General features: G+C 41.4%; 1 protein-coding gene across 2 annotated transcripts in view; it reads right to left on the bottom strand.

The window, feature by feature from the left end:
- Positions 1-21,760, bottom strand: part of CERS6 (ceramide synthase 6) — a 257,579-nt gene that overhangs the window by 155,263 nt on the left and 80,556 nt on the right. For both annotated transcript variants that reach the window (XM_008138608.3, XM_008138609.3), the window contains exon 3: positions 19,515-19,645. In XM_008138608.3, the coding sequence (XP_008136830.1) occupies positions 19,515-19,645 (131 nt within the window). The remainder of the gene's footprint in view (positions 1-19,514; positions 19,646-21,760) is intronic.

Here is a 21,760-nt window from a genome sequence, read left to right as displayed (position 1 = left end):
TTAAGGGTCAGGGCCAGGTCACAACCTTTGCCCTAGTCTCTAATTTGGAGGCTCCATCTTAAAGCATATTAAGCATATATATTAGCTTGTAACCCACATCCCCTATTAATGTTTCATCTGTTTCAAAAAAAGAAAGTCTTTAATTTTTATAACTTTCAGTTTAAGAAATATAAGGAGATGGCCGAATGTATATCATTGGTGAGCCTGTATGATGGATACATAGAAATTCATTACACTATTCTTTCTTCTTTTGTGCCTATGTTTATATTTCCTTATTAAAAGTTAACAGTAACTGAAATAATTGTTACTTTGCAGCTATTAAAATTAAAACTTTATTATATTTATATATAAGTCTTTGCTTTGAAATAAGCCATTAAATTCTATCTTGCAGACATTTAATTAAACATTTAATAATTGTAGGGATAAAAGGAATTTATTTGATATCATTATCAGAGGCATAAGGATTACTTTTTTAAATGTCAAAAAAATTATACTAATGGGATTTTATGATAATACCTCCCTTACATTTTTATTTACTTATTTGATTGTCTTCCTAATGAATTCCTTATTTTTAAAGGAAGGAACTCTGACCTAAGACACTTAATGAAGATACAGTGTGCAAAGTATAAAGAGAAAAAAAATGGCAAAGAAAAAAAAAATACTGCTTTCTTTTTTTTTTCTGTTTTCCCTTATCTCATATTTATATGCAGATTTAGAAAACTGGATGGCTGCAGGCATATCGGGATGTGTTTCTTAAAATTAAAAGCATAAATTAAAAATACCTAATGCATCAAATCATTCAAAGCTCAAGAGAAATCCATGTGGCAGCTTAAAATCTTCAGCATGTGGCACAGAATTTCTTAGGCGAGAAGGGAGGATGGAATGGAACATCATCCAATTTAATAAGAATGTACTGCCTCAGCAGCTCACAGGATAATGAACTAAAAGACAGACGAGTGCTTTATCAAGACGGGGCATTTTCCTTAAAGGTGAGCATGCCAAACAGGCTCCATGGGTCAAGTTTGTTCCCTGAGTGTCTGTGAAGTTACAGGCTGACTAAAGGGCATAAGTGACTTGCCCTCCCTCCCCTAGGAAAGAGCTCCTGTAAACAATGAATGGGCAAACGATAAAGTTCAAGAATGAGTAGTTCCTTGGTTGTCTTAGCTCAGGCTGCTATAATAAAATACTATAGACTGGGTGGCTTACTCAACAGACAATTATTTCTCACAGTTCTGGAGGCTGGGAAGTCTAAGATCAAAGTGTCAGCAGGTACAGATTTTGTTCAGGGCCCTCTTCCTGGCTTGCAGGCGGCCACCATCTCGCTGTGTGCTCACATGACTTCTTTGTGTGAGCACAGAGAAGAGAGAAAGCTCTGGTGCCCTTCTTCCTCTCCTTATAAGGCTACTGGTCCCATCATGCAGGACCCACCCCCACAACAACATCTAAACTTAATTATCGCCTACAGGCCCCACCTCCAAATACCATCACATTGAGGGTTAGGAATTCAACACTGGAATTTTGGAAGGCCACAGTCATTCGACCCAGAACATTGGTTAAAACCAGTTCCACAGTCTGGCCTGATAAATGCCTACCTTAAAGCTGTACCAAGGGCTCTAACCTTCTCAAGTCTGCTTTCAACCTAATTTTCCACTCAAGTAGCCAGTCACTGCACTGTGAAAGCTTGTCCCAGTCCAGCAGACTTTTGGTCTGGAAGAGGAGCACCTGTGGAGGGCCACACTCCTCTGACACCAACACTCTTCATTCCTAGAAAAGGCAAACTACTGATGCCCCACCCCACGCACAGGTAAACACACTCCACACAGAGAAATTAATAAAGACACTTCCAGACAACTATTTCATACTTTCTCCTCTCTCCTCAAAATTCCAGTATCTCTGCCTTCACCCCTTATTCTCTGCTGATGACCCTGTTTCCTATTTCATTGAGATGACAGAGATAATCTCTTGACTTGCCACGAGCTCTCGACAAGACTCTACATGCCTGCACCCTTGTTCAGTATGGCTTCCCTCCTGTTACCACCAATGAACCGCTCATGCTCCTACCTAAGGCAGCTGGTACATGTGCACCACATCCCAGCTCCTCCTGACTAGATGAGGACATGGCTTTTGTCATCTGTTCCCTCTCTCACATCCTCAATTTCTCCCTCTCCGCTGGATCACTCTTATTAGCATACAAACATTTCATAATTTTCCCCTTCTTAAAAAAAAAATATTTAATCCCACATTCCTTCTCCAAGGACCACCCTCTTTCTCTGAACCACCCTTTTACAACAAACTTCTTGAGAGTTCCCCATATTATAATTTTTCTTCTCCCATTTTCTCTTGGGCTTCTTAGATTGAGGTGTCGCCCTACCACTCCATTCAACCTGCTGTCAAAGACACCAATGACTTTTGTGACACCAATGACCAAATTCAACAGTCACTTCTCAGTCCTCAATTTGCACAACCCATGAGTAATGTTTGATACAGTGGATCATTAACACCTTCTCTTGGCTTCCTCCTTCTCACTGGTCCCTCCGGCAATCTCCTTTATTAGTTCCTCTTCAGCTCCGCCATCTCTAACAGGAACATGCCTCAGGGCTCAGTCCTTGGATGTTTTCTGTATTCATCCTGACCTCACAGTCTCAGGGCTCTAAATACCATCTATTCACTGACAACTGCCACCTTTACATCTGCAGCTTTGTCCATAGACTCCCTATTCATATATCCAGCTGCTTCTCTGCTGACTGAGGTTTTCTCACCTCCCTCAGGCCTTGGCTCAAATGTTACCTTCTCAGGTGACATGAAAAAAAAAAAAAAAAAGACATGGCAAACAATCTCTAGAAGATCATTAGCCCTAAAATATGGATTCACTCGTTCTAAAAACATTAATTGGGCACCTTCTATGCATAGGCACAATCCAAGTGCTGGATATTCAGGGGTAATATAGATTCTTTGCCCTAAAGGAGTTTATAGACTATCTGGTAAAAAGAAACATAAATAAAAGCAATGAACTATTATCATTATTATGAAATAGGTACACAAAAATGGAAACTGTCAGTTCTACTTGGGGAAAGAGAATAGGAGTATGATGCCTCCTTCAATGAGTACATGAGACCACACAGGTTATTATGATCAGTTTCCAGGTCTGCTCTCAACTAGACACTAAGCACAGTACCTGGCATGAATTAGTCACTCAATAAATGTCCCCAGGTTGCCAAATGGAGGTGAACTGAGTTCATATATTTATCAAATAGATGAGGCTGGCTGGGGAAAGGGCATTCTAGGTTGGGGATGGGGAGCTGGGAGGGGGAGGTGACAGCATAAGCAAAGGCCAAGAGGGGGAGTCTAGCAAAGCACCTCCACCTAGTGGTACAGGCCAAAAAGAAATCAATATTTATAGATCCTCATAAAATTCTTAGGAAACACTAGAACTTGCTCAAGAAGTGAGTCTAGACAGGAATGGACCTGCTTTGCCTTAGTGATCATTATAGTGCTACTACTGACGATCATCAGCATAAGTGCTAATATTTATTAAAGTGCTTGAAAAGCTTGAGTGCCTTACATGTTCACAACAACTCTGTGGCCCCCTTTTAATTCTGAAATACTATTTTGGTCCATGCCTTAGAGCAAGTGGGCATGAGGGTCTAAGGTGCCAGCTCTATCCCCTCATGCCCACTGCACCCTGTGAGCCCTGACTTGTTTGCCTAAGATATAAACCTCCTAGTTCCACTACAAGGGCCTTATCCTGAGTCTGGACATATAAAATTGTGGGCACAAATTACACGCCACTTTAAAAGTAAGAAAGCCAGAAAACCATGTTCTCACTGATCTCCAAAAGAAGCATTTTATTAAAGCAAGGAAGAAAACATTTAAATTATGAGTTTTAGTTCCTCCAACAAAAGCCATCACATCAGACCTACCAAATAATTACGTCTTCAGACATTTGGGAAATAAAACCTAGAAAAAATGCATAATGGCAATGCAGTCCCCTAGGGTATTAAGAAAACTGGAAAGAGTACTTGACTAGGTAGGGGAATTCAATCCATTTTGTCAGCCTCTAATATACAGAAATTCAAATCGATCAAAATTTTTTCTTGAGTTCTTACTATGTGTTTGTCATATTCCAGCTGCTTTATAGGAATTATTTTATTTCATTCTGTCATGTTTTTTTTTTTTTTTTAGATTATTAGCTCAGTTTTACAGATAAGGAAACTAAGTTTTAGAGGGTAAAGAAATAGTGTCATTTATCCATCAAATATAGTCCTCTATTTCCATCTAGTATCTGATATAAAACCTAGCATGTAGTAAATGCTCAAAAAATGTTAACTGAACCACGTAAGTTCTGGGGGGAGGGGGGGGGGACAGAAATAAAAACATTGTGAGTCATGTAGCAAGAAGAGCTTTAGATTCTAGTACTCCAGGGGTTAAGCTAGGTTTCATGTGAACACTTCATAACTCATTATAAAACAATATTTTATTTTGAATGAATCAAATTGAAATCATGCCCACAGGTTCAAGTCCTATTTCAGAAAATCAATAACAACTGAAATCAGTTCAAATTGGACACATTTCTACCACTAAAATAAATAACATGAGAGAAAATAGATGAAAACTATAATCTTAATGAATAATGAAAAGAAAACAAAAACAAAGAGTTTCCACTGAAAAACACATATAAAGAACAACACTGGAGGAAATGCTGTACTTGGCCACTTCTTGAGATCTGCATGGGCCTACCAACTAGTGCTGCAGGTACAGGTTTAAGCCTCTCAACCTTATCTCACAAAGCATGACATGTACCACATTCCCCATACACTGAGAATTTACTTTTCCTGAAAACAGTATCCTAACCTTCAGATCATTGGGTTGGACCTGATGTAAGCTGAAAAGCACTTCCACCTAACGCTATAGCCCCTCACCTATTCCCGTCCTATTCTTCTAACCACAGAGAAGGAAAGGAGACCTGAAAGAAAGATCAATAATGGCTCCGGGTGAAAGCTGGTTTCTACAGAGAAGAAGGACCAAATAAGGGCCATCACAAGTAAAGAATTTGCAGGCCTGGTGACTCTACTAGCACCCAGGACACAAACAAACATAGTGAGGCTTCATGGTACATGCTTCATTGAAGGAAGGTCTAGCACAATCCCATTACAACATGGTCACTTGTTATTCCATGCACAGCACCAGATGCACAATGTTCTTCTAAAGATAAAAATTCCACAAACAGAATTCAATATTTTATAAACTTCAAAATGAATTCTGCCCCCCACATCCATCATGAAAATAATCTACAAGAAGCTCTCTACACTGACCAATTCTTAGATTTGTTTATCTGAAATTCAGTTTGCTAGCCCACAAGAACTCATTACAATACGATGACTCATCCTTGTCGCCAAGGACACCTAGATGCGCCTAGAACTTTTCCTAAGTCTTCATGCCTTTCTCTCCTATAAAGAGCACCAGGGAACAGCCTTTTGTTCTTTTTACCTTTAAATCCCTCAGCACTTACCCCTGTGACATAAAGGTCCTCCATAACCATTTGGGAATTTGAAGTGAATTAAGTCCTGTGGGTGCATGACTTTTTTCTGGATTTTCTGGGACAATCTTTCCTGACTGTGTGCCCTGGTTTGCTTATTTTTCAAAGCTGGACTTTGATTGCAGAGGCCGAGTTAAGGGCCTAATACCAGCATGGGTTTCACACCCTGATGTAATTTTCTGTAAAATATGACACAGTTGGTGTAGCCAATAGTGAGGTGATAATTTAACTTAGATTTCTTTCTTTTTCCTTTGGATGTTTAATTTTTGCATGTTTGTGCGGGGGGTGGGGAATAAAGAGGAGGAGGTCATCATGCCAATTCAATGCACTGAATTATTCTTTTTAGTAGATACGATAAAGTTTGGAAGGCAGACCACACAAGGAAGGTGCCTTCTCAGAATCATCTCTATTATGGGAGAGATTTATGTTCAATGAGCAAGTGTTTTTTCTAACAAAAGAATGAAAGGGTTCAAATTTAGTCAGACATTGGTATGAGGCACTGATAATAAAACACAACTCTATTCTTAAATGAGCCACGCAGTCGGTAAAGATGGAGTTTTTGTGAAAGCAGGCAAAATGAGGACATTTTAGAGCAGAAGGTCAGATGGCCCTAAATATGTAGAGAGGAGCGGGTGGGAAGAAATGCCCAGGGCCTTAGCTTGGCAACAGTCCACACCCACCTCTTGGCTTTCCCTCTCCTGGCCACCCATCCTGCTGACTGGAGTTCTTCAAACCACCATTCTCCCCAGGCAATTCCCACTCCCTGGAGAGCCTCTGGCAACCGCACTCTTTCTCTACCTGGCCAATGTAATCATCCCTAAAAACGCCGCCATGAAACGCCGCCATGCCACCTCCTCCAGAAAGCCCTTCCTGCCTCTTTCCTCCCCACCTCAATCTTCCCTAGGACTATTTCAAAGACAATAAACTTGAGCTTCTTCTAATTAAATTCAGTCCTCTCGCCCCTAGAGGTTCAATCCAGTCCTTAATCCAAGCAATTGATTCATTCAGTGGACAGTTATTGGGGTTTACAGAGCACCGGCACTGTGCTGAGCCGTGGGGAAGAGAAGATGAAGACGACAGTCCCAGCAGCCAAGGCAGGAGACAGCTTAATAGCGGAGAGAGATCCAAAGAGTGAAAATAGCAAGTCTCCCAGTGCACTAGTAGAGAATGACTCAAAGTGCAATCAGCGTGCCAAGGAGACAGCAACGACATTGAATCCTAGTCCCTCATAAACTGCAGGGGAACCGGAAACAGAGAGGAGACCAGGATGTGCAATAACACACCAAAGAGCCCCCTTTCCATGTTTGCTCTGAGTGTGGGGATATACCATGCTCTTGAGCTTTCTCTAACATTGTGCTGTGGAAATAACACAAGCCTCCAGATTTAGGCAGATTTGGGTACAAATTCCAACTCTGTCACTTACTAGCTGTGTGACATGGGTTGTTACTCCATCTCTCTTTGCTTCAGTTTCTTCAGGGGTACGAAAGGTTTTAAATACTTAGCATACTACAAACATCGGCGATAAGGATCAACTACAAAGGTCCTATTACAGTATCCGGTATAAAACATAACCTCAGTAAACACCGTTTTCCCCCTTCTTGCTTAGGATCTAATTCTCCTACCAGCATTATGTGTCCAGCACATCTGCAAGAAACCCTAATGTTATGTAATCATATGTAAGATGAAAATATAAAATGTCACTATATCTGTGGCTAAATACAAGGGGTACAGATATTATCAGAACCCTGAAGAATTAAGTGAAATGTCCAAGACTTGTGCACTAACCTTTAATGCCAATTCTGCTGCTAACCTGTATGTCATGGTGCTCCATCACCTCATTTGCAGTGTATCCTCCGAAAAACGGTATCATTAACTTCCCACATCAGCAAGTTTCAACCTTTTCATCTCACAACACACATAAACTAATTACTAAAATTCTGCTGCACACCGAAAATATATTTTTGCTGACTGGACAAAAAATAAATACAATTTTGATTCATTCACACTGGACGGCTATTGTTGTGTTGCTGCTGTCAATTTTTTGTTTTGACAACCTAAGGGAAAAGAGGTCAGGGCCCCTGACTAAATAGTCAGGTTCTGCCTAACTATTTATTTTAAACATTCTTGTGGACCCCAGTTGAAAATCTCTATTCTACACAGCAACTGCTATGAGATGGTATATAGACCAAATAAGAAATACTGTCCACATTTAAAATCATTTTTAATATATTTTTTATTGATTTCAGAGAGGAAGGGAGAGGGAGAGAGAGATAGAAACATTAATGATGAGAGAGAGTCATTGATCGGCTGCCTTCTGCACGCCCCCCTTCGAGCCTGCAACCTGGGCATGTGCCCTGACCAGGAATCAAACATTGACTTCCTGGTTCATAGGTCGATGCTCAAACATTGAGCCACACCGGCTGGGCTTTATTATTATTTTTATTTTTTTTTAAATACATTTTATTGATTTTTTACAGAGAGGAAGAGAGAGGGATAGAGAGTTAGAAACATCGATGAGAGAAACATCGATCAGCTGCCTCTTGCACACCCCCCACTGGGGATGTGCCCGCAACCAAGGTACATGCCTTGACCGGAATCGAACCCGGGACCCTTGAGTCCGCAGGCCAACGCTCTATCCACTGAGCCAAACCGGTTTTGGCCCGGCTGGGCTTTAAAGTCATTTTTCTACAATACTTAAATTCTCTCAAGTCAAGACAGCTCAATGGACACTGCCTGCAACTTGACTTGCATTTAAAATTAAAGCAATTGGCCTTAATTGCATTTAGTTACGTTTCCCATCTGATTATGAATTTAAATTTGGGGAGGCCTACAGAGAAACCCCAAAGGTCTGCTTCCCCAATAGTCACTTGAAATCTGCTCAAATCTTCCCAAAGGGGAAATGGCTGGGCCTCCTGCGACTTTGTCCACCTGCCCGAACTCCTCTACCACCACCTTATACACAAACATTCACTCCTCAAATGACTAGGTACTATATTTCAACATCAGGACTCATGTGCATTACACCAACTTTTAAGACAATTACAGTCAAATTAGTAATGGTTGAGGATTCTCTTAGGGCTCCTGTCTGCCCCTTGCCAAGGGATGTGGCCGCCATGAACTAATCACAGGAGGGCAAATAGCCAGAGGGAAGCAGAAGTTCTGGCCCTGGAACAGCAGGAGGCAGAGTAAAGAGAAGGACAGAAAGAGAGAGCCAACTGGACCAGATTCCCAAGAGGAAGCAACAAAGTGTTTCCTTCTCAACAATCTAAAATTAGTTCTCTTGATGGCACATTAAGATACAAGACCCAGAAAGCTCCATGGCTAGGGCAATAGGGAAAAGGCCTTAGAAATAAGTCACATCACTTAAGTATCACAGGTTATACAGCTCCCTATCTGACGTCTTGACCAGCTTTACTAATAAGGAGAATCAATTGCCCTTGTGAGTTCCACAAGGTCAGAACTGGTTGTTTATCCAACTTTGCAGCCTCAGGCATGGAGAGACACACATTCTATGTAACCCTCATTTAATTCCCAAATGACCTTGTGAGGAAGAGTCATTTGTCCTTTACAGAAGAGGCCCCCGGGACCTAGCAAAGTTAAATTACTAGCTCAGGGTACCATAGCTTGAGCCAAGACATGAACCAGGTGCATTTGATCCCCAGCCTCAAATTTGTTCAAGGTCAGTTGCCTCCTTAGCACATAGGAGGTAACCAGTAAATATTACATTTAACTCAAGTTCCCACGCTGGCCCCTCCCACAGCTGATCACACTGTCCTGGCTCTAGCACAGGTGGCTCTACTAAAGCCAGCCCTGCTGGGCTCCACGCTCTGCTCCCTCTCCCTCCTGGCAGAGGGAAGCTGTGTCCTCCTCAGAATCACCTGGCAAATTTTTTTTTTTATTAAATATATTTTATTGATTTTTTTATAGAGAGGAAGGGAGAGGGATAGAGAGTTGGAAACATCAATCAGCTGCCTCCTGCACACTCCCTACTGGGGATGTGCCTGCAACCAAGGTACATGCCCTTGACTGGAATCGAACCTGGGACCCTTGAGTCCGCAAGGCCGATGCTCTATCCACTGAGCCAAACCAGTTAGGGCAAACCTGGCAAATTTTAAACCTCTGTGGCTCAAAGACATTCACTGTGTGTTCTGACATTTCTCATGTGATGCCTCAAAAGCCCTGGCCTCTGCAGGCACAGTGGGCATGGGTCCCTGCTGAAGTAGGACACCCTTTCTCGTCCACTTCTATCACGTCGCGGCACAACAGCAAGCCCAGGGCTCTGGCCCTCTGAACCCAGACGGGTTTGGCATCTTTTTCTTGTAAGTAAAGCCCACGTTAACAGCCCTGTGACCTCACAAGGTCACGTGGTTCTGTCTCCTTGGGGTTCCACAGAACAAAAGAGCTTCATCTAAATTGAGAACCTGTTCTCCTTGGATCTCTCCTCCCAAAATGACAAACACCAGAGCTGCCTGTGATAGGTAGTGTGCCTATGGGGGGGCCACACTGCCAGGGCACGGTTTTGACACAATACTAGCTATTTGCTGCTGCTCCTGTTACACCAGCTTGACTAACAACTGGCTGTATGATGGCGTTGACAGTACCTAAGATTCACCACCCCTGTGTGTGCCACACACTTTTCTACACTGTATAGATGGTAACTCATTTATTTAGCCTCCACAATGACCCTATGAGGCAGGCACTACCTGCCCATTTGACAAAGAAAGAAACTGAAACTGAGGGGGGCCAAACATCTGTCCCAAATACCCCAGAGGTTTTTCCTAGAGAGAAGACTGGAACTCGGACTGCCGGGCTCCAGAGCTCCCCCACCACACCACTACCCTGTTCCATTAGTCTCGCTGCAAAGCTTGTTGTGAAACCATGAATGTCTTCCAGGGTTATGTGAGTATAACAAGAATTTCATAATTGCTTATATGTGATTTCATCTGCCAGAAGCTCTAGGTAACTGCAGAGAACTACACTGAGTTAACCTGAGCAGTGCAGGAATACACAAAACACACACACCCCTCTCAAACATCTCCAAGCCACCTCAATTCACACGTGCTACGAGCCACACCCATCTGGTGTCACAACTTGCCCTCCAATTTTGGATCATCTTCCTTTCTCCGCTTCATAGAAATTATGAGCTGTAACCCTTCCAATACTGTTATAGACAGAATGGTGCCTCCCAACGTCCATACATTGAAGCCCTGAAGTCCAATGTGACTGTATTTGAAAATGGGGCCTTTATGGAAGCAACTGAGGTTAAGTGAGATTCTAAGTTTGGGGTCTTAGTCCAATATGATTGGTGTCCTTATGAGAAGGAGCATCAAGGGTGAGCATGCACAGAGGAAAAACGATGTGAGGACACAGGGAGAAGGTGGCCAATGAGAAAACCATCAAGAGAAACTAACCCTGTGACACACTGATTTTGGACTTCCAGCCTCTAGACTGTGAGAAACAAATTCCTGTTGTTTAAGCCACCCCGTCTGTGGGATTTTGTTATGGCAGCCCTAGCAAACTAATACCCAAGAGCAATTTACAAGCAAACATCAGGTTATTTTTTAAAAGGTAAACTCTATTTTTTAACCATTTAACATGTGTAGACTATACTCCTGTTTTTACTAGGTTCCTAACTCTTCTTTTAATGTCACTGATGAAGTCTTTGAGTGTTGTGTCCTGACTCATTTTTCTCATAAGACGTGTGTTGTGTTGTTTTGTTTCGTTGTGCAATTTTGTGGAATGTATACATCATATTATAGCACAACCTTCTGTATTGCCACTCAGAGAATAGTGACTTATGGATCCGGAAGACAAAGCATAAAACACAATGTTTCTATAGTCTTCTTCAGACACTCTGATGAGGTGGGTTCTATAAAAATAGTCTCGAGAAGGGAAGGCACCAAACTTAGATACAGAGCATGTATGTGTATTTGTGTGGGCACATATGTAGACTACAATCCTGTATAAGTAGAAAAGGTTAAAGTATTAATTTCTGTTTGGTAGGCTTTGGAGGATTTTTCTCTAAATTTTACAAACATTTTATATATCTCCTATACTCAAAGTTGATTATAATGATTTTCATAATTTTGTCCTAAATAATAAATAAATAACTTTTAAAATAGAATAAACAACAAAGAGAAATGATGTATAAATTCAAAATATGGCAGACGAGAATTAAATAAGAATATTAGGCTTTAATAAATTCAGTTATTCCTCAATTTACTCTGTCCTTTTTTTTTTCTTTCTTTCATCCTCACCTGCAGATGTTTATTGATTTTAGAGAGAGAGGAAGGAAGGGAGAGAGAGAAACATCGATGTGAGAGAGAAACTGCATCCCATATATGCCCCGACTGAGGATTGAACCTGCAACCTAGGGATGTGCCCTGACTGGAACTGAACCTACAACCTTTTGGTGTTCAGGATGACATTCCAACCAACTGAGCCACCTGGCCAGGACTATACTCTGTCCTTTTCATCACTCTCCAACTCCATGTTGGACAAAATTATTGGATCTCGGACTGCCGGGCTACAGAGCCTTAAGAAACTGAATATTTAAAGAAAACTGACCAACAATACTGAGTATGCAGCCAGCTTGACCAAAGTACAGCCTCTTTGATATTTTTAGAAAAACTATGTTTTCCTTAATTAGCCAGTATACATGGATTAAAGGCCTAGCCATATGCCATCAAGGAATGTGAGAGGCTTGATTTAATTGGAAAACCCGAGTTAACTTGCTACAGATGGTAGGTCTGGAGTGGAAAGAGGGAGAAAGGTTTTAAGAGCTTATTCAAGGCAAAAGAATAGACTGCCTATAGTCAGGTTCATCAATCTTCATAATGTTTGTAGTGAAAGCGACACTGCCTAAGAATACTAATAAGTTCAAAGAGGGCTTGATTGAGCTAAATGAAACTGCATTAAGGCACCATGTCTCAGGAATATTAGAGATGGGGCACACTAATTACAGAACTGTCATAATGCTTCTATTACATGGCAACACTCTGAGCAATGGATTACTGTGCCTGGTGCTACAAGAACACATTCTCTTTCTTGAAAGAACTGTTAATATTACTGTAATCCTAAAGCACTTAGCAAACGATGGCTCTCCAGCCAAATCCAGAAGGCCATCTGTTTTTGTACAGCCCATGAGTTAAGAATAGTTGTAAAATGTTTAAATTGCTGGGAGAAAAAATTAAGAATAATGCTTCATGACACTTGAAAATGATGACTTCAAACTTCAGTATCCATAAATAAAGTTTTATTGAAAACGAGCCATGCACATTTGCATTGTCTAGGGCTGTTTTTGTGGTATAACAGCAGAGTTGTAATTGTCACCAGGCTCATGTGGCCTAAAATATTTACTTTCTGGCCATTTACAGGAAAAGTTCCCTGACTCCTGTTCCAATGTCAAAACTGACCTGAACACAACCCACCGATTTAAAACCACTGGAAATAGTCAAGAATAGCCTTCCACACCAAATTTGAACGATACTGAGGCCAGAGTAACTATGTACTTTGAATGATGTAAATTGTTCACCAACCTAGGAATGATTTTGTATTAATGAAAAATAATCACCACCTTCACAGCAACAAAACAACTCAACCTTATACTATTCAAGACCTAAGTGGTTGACCCCAAATTTACGATTAATGTTTTTTCAGACTTATGATCAGTATCGACACACTGCCGATCATGTATCCCATGAAGTCACCTTCACAGCAACAAAACAACTCAACCTTATACTATTCAAGACCTAAGTGGTTGACCCCAAATTTACGATTAATGTTTTTTCAGACTTATGATCAGTATCGACACACTGCCGATCATGTATCCCAGTACTGATACAATGAAGACATCACTTTTCTTACTCTCCTGTTCTGAAACCGCATCAATCTCCAGCATAACTTTGATGGTGAACTTTGTAAAAGATGCTCACGTCATGATCTAATGGAGAAAATGATCAAAACTAAATTGTTTTTTGGCAAATTTTGTCCATCACTAGTGTGGAAGATGGAAGATTCTAAAGCAGTTTACAAATATGCAGTTGATTTTTTTTTTTTCCAAACAGGTGACTGAGTTATAAAAACCAGACAATTTCCTCAGATCAAAGACTGACCTGAAATAAAGGAATATGAGACTCAACTTGTTGCTTCCTGTACAACCCCGACCCTTTATCAGGCTCCACTTTCAGATTGAAGTCACAGACAGCACTGCTGATTTGTCCAAATAAAACAGCTAACAAATAAAAGCAGTGACCAAGTTGGTGGCATGAAGGCAACTGGTTAAGCCACTCGTTTCTCATGCTGAGTTAATCCTTAGTTCAATGGAATCACAAATTAAGACCACAGGCCTTCTTTGCAGAAATGAAGACACAATTTCAAAAGGTTCCCGGATTTTGGTCATTGTGCTACCGCTAACAGAAGCATACAGATACAGAAGCATCTGGGGATCATTTTAATCAGCATCAAGTCTAAAATGGAATTCCTAAACAAAAGACAACCTTGGATCCACATCTTATAGCAAGTCTCCACACGGATCAATCTTCAATCCAAATAAATCACCACTAATCTGTGAAGCATGACTATTCCTTCTCCTACATTTTCAGGTTATCATGTGGGAGATTTATCTGTCCAATCAAATAGAGACTGCTGAAATGAAAGCCACACATAATATTTACTCCCAGATGTGTGTGATTAAACCTACTGCACAATATTAAAAAATAATGAGCATAGGTAGGGCACAATTGAGAGGAAAGCATTTTACTCTGAAAATTTATCTCTGCCCCTTCCTGTGTCACCCTGCAGATATCTTCATTTCAGATATTTACTTTTATGTTATCCAGATATTGTTAGAGGAGGAAGGTGAAGCCTCAAAGCCTGATCCCCCAGTTAAATGGCTCCCATTCAGAGCCAGTTTCTCCTAAAATGTCTCACGTGACATCTCATTTTTATAAATTCTTTACTCCCTCTTGAAAATCTCTATTTCAATAAAGATTGAAATGCTTCTGGAAGAAATATGCATCAAAACAAACACAGCTGTAAATGACTGACATCAGCATGAAGAAAAAAAAAAAAATACCACGTCAATGTTTCAACACATTACTTGCTGAGCAGCTTCTCCTACTCAGTCCTTCTGCGTTAAATGGGTGTGCCCAAAATTGGACATGCCAGCAGATGGTTATAAGCACTGTTTGGCATGCATCTTGGTGCATTCTACACTGCTGACAGATGAAATACAATTCCCCTGGAGGGATGCTATGGTTTCTAAAGCAGTACTTACATAACAAAAAAACTACAGAATCTTTCCATTGGGGCCCTAGATCTATAAGCTCCAAAGTTGTGTTGTCTTGCTTGTTTAGTAGATTTGAACAGCAGTCATCTCTTCTCAGAGATTAGTGCTTCTTAACCAGAGATGTGTGTCATCAGAATTCAGGATATTTCTCCCAAGATATGCATGTCCAGACCCCAACTGAGTCCCCACACTTAATCAGACATGCTGGTGTGGGGCCTGGGCATGTGTACGTATTTTGGAAAGCTTACCAGGTGATTATGAAGTGCATCCCTGGTTAAGATGGCTTTCCCTGATTATTTTTTAAAGTGGTGAGTAAATAACTGTGACATACATGTGTGCATGCAGAGAACAATATAATTCTGTTTTATTTTCCATGGTGCTACCTAAACATACTTCTTTGCTATCCCATTCTTTCCCCCTGGTTTCTGCTTTTGAAATTGGCTTGGAGCATTCCATAGTTCAGTAATAATCCCCAGATAAATTTTAGGTAAAGTCCAAGTATATTAGACACTCTTCATTGGGGGTAGGGGCAGTATGCCAACTTAGATCAGCAAATTCTTCCAAAACAATGTCATCTGAACATAGAGTCATTCGACAAATATTGATTCAGCAGCGTCTACATGTTGTGGTAAAGGCAGAGAAGAATTCAAGAAAAACAAGATGTGGTTCTTGTGCCCTCAAGGAGCACATCCTACCTAATAAAATGGTAATATGTAAATTACCATCACTCTGCTACGCCCACGATTGGGCCAGCGGGAGGCGCAGGGGGCGGGACTCGGGGTGGCCGGGGTAGCCGATTGGGCCGGCGGGACGCTGAGCTGCGGGACAGAAGGGGCCTCTGGGGCAGCGAGCTCACATCCCGCCACGGACCATCAAAAGCGGGGGAGCTGGGTGCCTGTCTGCTCCGGCATCAGGCCTTTCGGAAGCCTCTGCCGAGCCGGAGGCTTCCGAAAGGCCTGGTGCACCAGCAGACAGGCACCCAGCTCCCCCGCGATTGAAAGCGAAAGCGTGTAGGGGACCCTACACATGCATGATTCAATCATGCACTGGGCCTCTAGTATGATATAATTAGGGTGATACTATATAGACAAGCTATGAAAAGATAAATAACCACATAAGTAAACATGTGACTTGGTATTAAGCGACTAGCTCTTCCAATAAGGACTAAGAATTCAGAAGAAGTAGCGCTCCCTCCAGACCCAACAGTCACAGCACATTTCCGAGAGGGCCTGGGGTTTGAAGAGTGGATATGGGGTAAGTGGGCGGGGCAGAGGAAGGCAGAGGTTCCCAGGCAGGAGTAGGGGACAAACCAAGGCAGGAATGAACAAAGTAGGGACAGTGGAAACATGGCCCTCAGGAAGAAAGGGGTCGTCTGGGTAACTAACATCAAAAAGGTGAAGGCCAGACTATATCAGGCTAAGGAGCCTAATATTGATCCTATAGTTGTAGGAAAATCATTAAAGTTTTAAAGCAGCAGACCATGGAGATAATAGTATTTTAGGAAAATGTAAAAAAAATTTTTGCAGCCAACAAGCATATCAGATAAATAATGGGATTTATGAGGCCCATCAGGACTGGGGCCATTGCAGTGGCTTTACAAAGAACTAATGGATCTCAGGGGCTGGTTGGTTTATTTCTAGCGTGTAACAGAACAGAAGCATACAAGAATAGGAGAAAAAGAGAAGTCAGGAGTAGAAGCAAATCAGAGTAGCCAGCTGGAGGTGACTCAGAAGAAACAGTTGCACTGGACACATGGCTTTGGAAGAAGTTGTGAGAGAAAAGAACTCCTTTTACACAGAGGATGGAAGGTAGAAAGAGGGAAATAAGAGATTGAAGACTGAATCTGAAGAAGTGGCCCATTAAAGACCATAAGGAAAATAAGAGAATAAATGATGCAAACAAAAGTCCTCAGAAAGGCAGGAGAATCTATTGTCAACCTAGAGGGCAAGGGAGAAGAGTTTCAAAACAAAGTTCATTAACAGTCTTCTGCAATAGGGTCAAAGGCCACTGGTAATGACTTAGTTCTAGTCCCAGCAACCCCTGTGATGCTCTAACCCACAATTGATCTTTATCTTTTAATCTTTAGTTACTGACTGTGCATACCAATCGTTTAGCACACATATCTGTTTTTTTAATAGCTGTCTTGACTCTCACATGTTGAGAAATTACATTTTACATGACACTATTATAAATAAGCTACCCAAGGGAAGAGATCATAATTGATGCCTTTATGCACCCCCAATCCCCACATTGTGCCTTAACATTGCCATGCCTCTAGCAGTCATTTAGAATTTTTTTAAATTCCAGAACATTTTAAAAAATATATTTTTTATTGATTTTAAAGAGAGGGAGAGAGAGATAGAAACATTGATGAGAGACATACATCCATTGGCTGCCTCCTCCACGCCCTGCATTAGGGATTGAGCCTGCAACTCCAGGCATGTGCTCTGACCGGGAATTGAACCAAGGACCTCTTGGTTCATAGGTCAATGCTCAACCACTGAGCCACACCAGCTGGGCTAATTCCAGAACATTTTTATCACCCCAAAAAGAAACCCTGTACTTGTCAGCTATCACTTTCCAACCCTCCATCTTTGCCACTGGCAACCACTGATCTGATTTCTGTCTTAGCGATTTGCCTGTTCTAGACACTTTCTATAAATGGAATCATACAATATGTGGCCTTTTGTGACTAGTTTCTTTCCTTTAGCATAATGTTTTCTTTTTCCTTTTTTAATTTAAAACAGATACATTAAGTTTCTTGGTTTTTTTTTAGAATATACAAAATAAATCTATTACTAGATTGTAGATACAAAATAATTAGCCATTTACATGCAATAAGCATTAATATTTCAAGAAAAACAATTTTAAATATAATAATGTTTTTCACTAATTGAAATACTTTTAACTAATTGTAACAGTAATCATCCTGGTGATTGTGGTATGCGGGTAAGAACCAGTTGAATTCAGGGAGAAGACACAGACATTGATATAACGTTGAGCTTTGCTTGTCAAAGTGACCCATGGACCAGCATCGTGGCCGGGGAATGTGCTAACAATGCACTCTCAGCCGCCATCCCAGAACGACTGAATCAGAATCTGCACTTTAACAGGATCCAGGTGACTGCTTCTTACACACGCTGATGTAGACTCAGCATAGTGTAGGAAGGGCTAGCACGGAGGTACCAAGTAAGTTAGCGGGAGCTGGAGCAGATGGCACCTGAGCTTCAGTGTGTGGGCATGGGCTGAGACCCCACTTCACCCCTACTCAGACCTGCAGTTCTAGGATGCAGCCCTTTGAGTATTGGCAGGACCAGGCAGCAATCCCAGCTTCTGAGCAGGAGCCCAGATGCATAAATCCTTCCTCCATAATCTGCCACTAACTTCAATTACAGGAAGGGCTTTGCAGATTGTATCTACGAGGCTGTTTTTCCATGTTTTATAAATATTCTGACCTCCTGAAGACCCTGTAAATGCACCCCGTATTTATCCAGCCCTAGGATTTACGACATTATTCTGCCTCTCACTCATTCTCCTAGAACCATGGTCAGCAAACTGCGGCTCGCGAGCCACATGTGGCTCTTTGGCCCCTTGAGTGTGGCTCTTCCACAAAATACCACGGCCTGGGCGAGTCTATTTTGAAGAAGTGGCGTTAGAAGAAGTTTAAGTTTTAAAAATTTGGCTCTCAAGAGAAATTTCAATCGTTGTACTGTTGATATTTGGCTCAGTTGACTAATGAGTTTGCCGACCACTGTCCTAGAAGATTAGGTTTCCCTTTAAGCTTTAGATTACAATTGCTAAAACAATTTTTGGGCATAATTGGAAGCCAGACCTGAAAATGTAACTTTAACCCCAAATAGAAAGAGGCTGCAATGGAGGGAGCTACACTGACGGCACTTCAGTTAAATGCCCAGGTGTCAGGAAAAAGCTCCCAAAGAAAGGAAAGAACGGTTAGACACAGGTGCCATGTATCCCAGAGGAGGAAAACCAACTAGAACAATGAGGCAGAATCCTCCCTTTGTGGGGGATGTGCTCAATGCTTCAATATTCCTTTCTCTAACTTTCCTATAGATACGTGTACTGAGTGTCACTACTTCAAAATATCCCTGTGCTAAAAGAGTTCTCGCTGGGTCTTCTATCATTTTTAACAGCTTCCTTGAGATATAATTTACACACCATAAACTTCACATTTCCGAAATAGAAGAGAATTTCATTCCATGCCCCACCTTCAGGCAATGCTTCATTAAACTCACCCAAGAATATAATACAGCCATTTCTTAACTCTCCAGGAATATAGGTCATCAGTGTGACCCTCTGATAATATATCCTAGTATCTCAGCTTTATCAGTGGAAAGAACCTGATGGCAAAGTCTACTCTATTAAAATTCAAACTATAAATGTAATGATTTTTAGTGCTATATTTCAAGTGGCTGACTGAAAATTCCATTGTAGGTTCTGTAATATGCCTACTTTGTAGAAACTCCATGCAGAAGCCAACTTCATTTACTGCATCCAAAGTGGAAACCACAAACTTGTACCAACTATTCCCTAGTTTTTCATGTACTGTTTTCCCCACAAAGTGGCTTTTTAGGGGCCGCTGGAGCCTGGACTAAGCCTTTATTTTTCACCTCAAGGGTGGTATGGGTTACTATGCAGATTTTTCTTTCAAAAAGAAAAACAGCAACTTACATGCTCTCACAGAACCTCGTCAGTGTGCTTGGCTTCTCCTGGTTGCGTCTTTGTCTAAACCAGCGCTGAATGCTGCGAACGTCCCAGTCCAGCTGCTTGGAGAGGCCTTCCAATCTCTTCTCATCAGGATGCTGTGAAACAAGGGACCAGGAAAATCATTTCCAACTTCACCAAAAAGAGATATGCCCTTGTCTACAGTTGAGGTTTTTGTTTTTTTATATATATATATATATATATATATATATATATATATATATATATACTATCTGCTACTGAGATTTCCACATTTACCACTGAGGACGTAGGCCTTCCATTAGCAGTGTGGATGTAAAAAACCACTTAGGACAAGTAAAGTTATTCACTGTGAAACAGCATTGAAAAACATGAATCTTGCTCTAATGCTTGCACTTCTTATAAGCAATGAAGATGCAATGGGACAACCACCTGGCTGAGTCAGCTCCATTAGCCTTCAAGGAAAGGAGTTTCAAAACAAAGTTCATCAACAAAGTCTTCTGCAGCAGAGAAGTAAAGGCCACCTTAGGTGAATGTGCAAAGAGGCATCATTTCAATATTTCCGTTTCTCAGGAGGAGGGGGGGGAAGCTAGACCCAATTATCATATATCAGGATAACAAAAAGCTTGGAATAATCCCCAAATAGCTGGCGTTAGCCTAAGGGACCAATTCCACTACAAAATATGTTTTTTCTTTCTTCTCTCTCCCCTCTCCTCTGTTCTTCACATATTCCTCTTCTATTCATTTCCTGGTCATTCCTGTTTACCCGTCCCCATCAAAACCTTTACAAGGACTATGTACAACTTGAAGACACAAACGTGGTGAGGTGGAAAGAGATGCTATGTATGCTTGCCACAGGATGGTAACTGTCTCACACATTTCTGGAACACTAGGAGATGACAGACATAGGTTCAATTCCTCGCTCCAAGGACCTACCCCTCTGAGCCTCGGTTTCCTCACCCATTTAATAAAAGGGCTATTTATCCACCTAAATGGGATGGCAGTGAGGACCAAATGTCAAAAATGTATGTAAACTCAGCACATGTGAGTTCTCCCCTTTCCTTCCTCTCTCTTCGGTATCTTAGAGAGCACCCTGCCAAATATTATGGGAGGGTGACCTGCCACACAACACGACTAAACTAATTTAGCTTTGTTCCTTATTTACTCTAGCTTTGCTTTCATAGAAGGAGGCATTAATGATCAGAGGAAATAACCAAAAATGGGGAAGGCAGGCTGACCAGCTTTCTGCTCTCTAGTTATGAGGTTTGAATTTTCACATGACACCCTTTAAAGCATCTCAATCAATTCTAGGTGTCAGACACACAGGAAGCACAGCCAGTGGCCTCAGTGTTATGACTGAAGTTATAAAATGTGCTGAGCTTGTGTCTGTAAAAGTTATTCGCCAAATTTCAGAAAGGCATGTACGTTGAGCTGTCTTTATTAGTAGTCCTGACACCATCTCCTCTCTCCCTTTATGTCTTGCTTAATTTAAAAGTGTATGAGAGAAAAATTTACAGCCTACAATATATCTTGGACTGATCATTTTCCTAGAAGAATTCATTTTTCATTTCAATTTACATTCTAAGTTTATTGACTAGGTAAAACACTCATATGGTTCCCAGATTAAAGATTATTCAAAGTTTCACCTTCCTACTTTGTTCCGCCTCTCTCAGTTCCTCCTCTCCCCTTCTTACCAGGTAACCAGTCGTTAAATCAGGTCCTTTCCAGTGTTGTTTTATGCAAATGTAATCAAATATAATCTAATAATAGACAAATATGCAAATTGACCATACCTCCGACACACCCAGAAGTCACGCCCACAAGCCACGCCCACCATCCAATCAGAGCGAGTATGCAAATTAACCCAAACCAAGATGGCTACAGCCACAGAGAGCAAGGTTCCCTAGGTAACAGAGGAAGCCAAGCTTTCTGCCAGCCGTTGCAGGCCTAAGCCTCCACTCAAGCTACAAAGTTTCAATTATAGAAGGTAAACAAATTCAAACAGAAATGGCGGCAGAATGGAGCTTGAGAGAGCAGGCCAGGGTTGCCGCCAGCAACAGGGGTAGCAAAGCTTTCCGCACACCCTGGCTGGGCCCACCCGCTTAAGGCAACAAAGTTTCAATTATAACCCCAACACAAATGGCTGCCTGCCTCGGAGGGAGCCCCAGGCTTGGCACTGCTCCAGGCTACAAAGTTTCAATTGTAGAAGGAAAATAAATTCCAGATACCAGGGT

Source organism: Eptesicus fuscus, chromosome 11 (assembly GCF_027574615.1).
Source record: "Eptesicus fuscus isolate TK198812 chromosome 11, DD_ASM_mEF_20220401, whole genome shotgun sequence".
In the NCBI taxonomy this organism is placed as follows: Eukaryota; Metazoa; Chordata; class Mammalia; order Chiroptera; family Vespertilionidae; genus Eptesicus; species Eptesicus fuscus.
The sequence above is the reverse complement of the archived record's forward strand: the minus strand, read 5'-3'. Positions and strand labels throughout refer to the sequence as shown.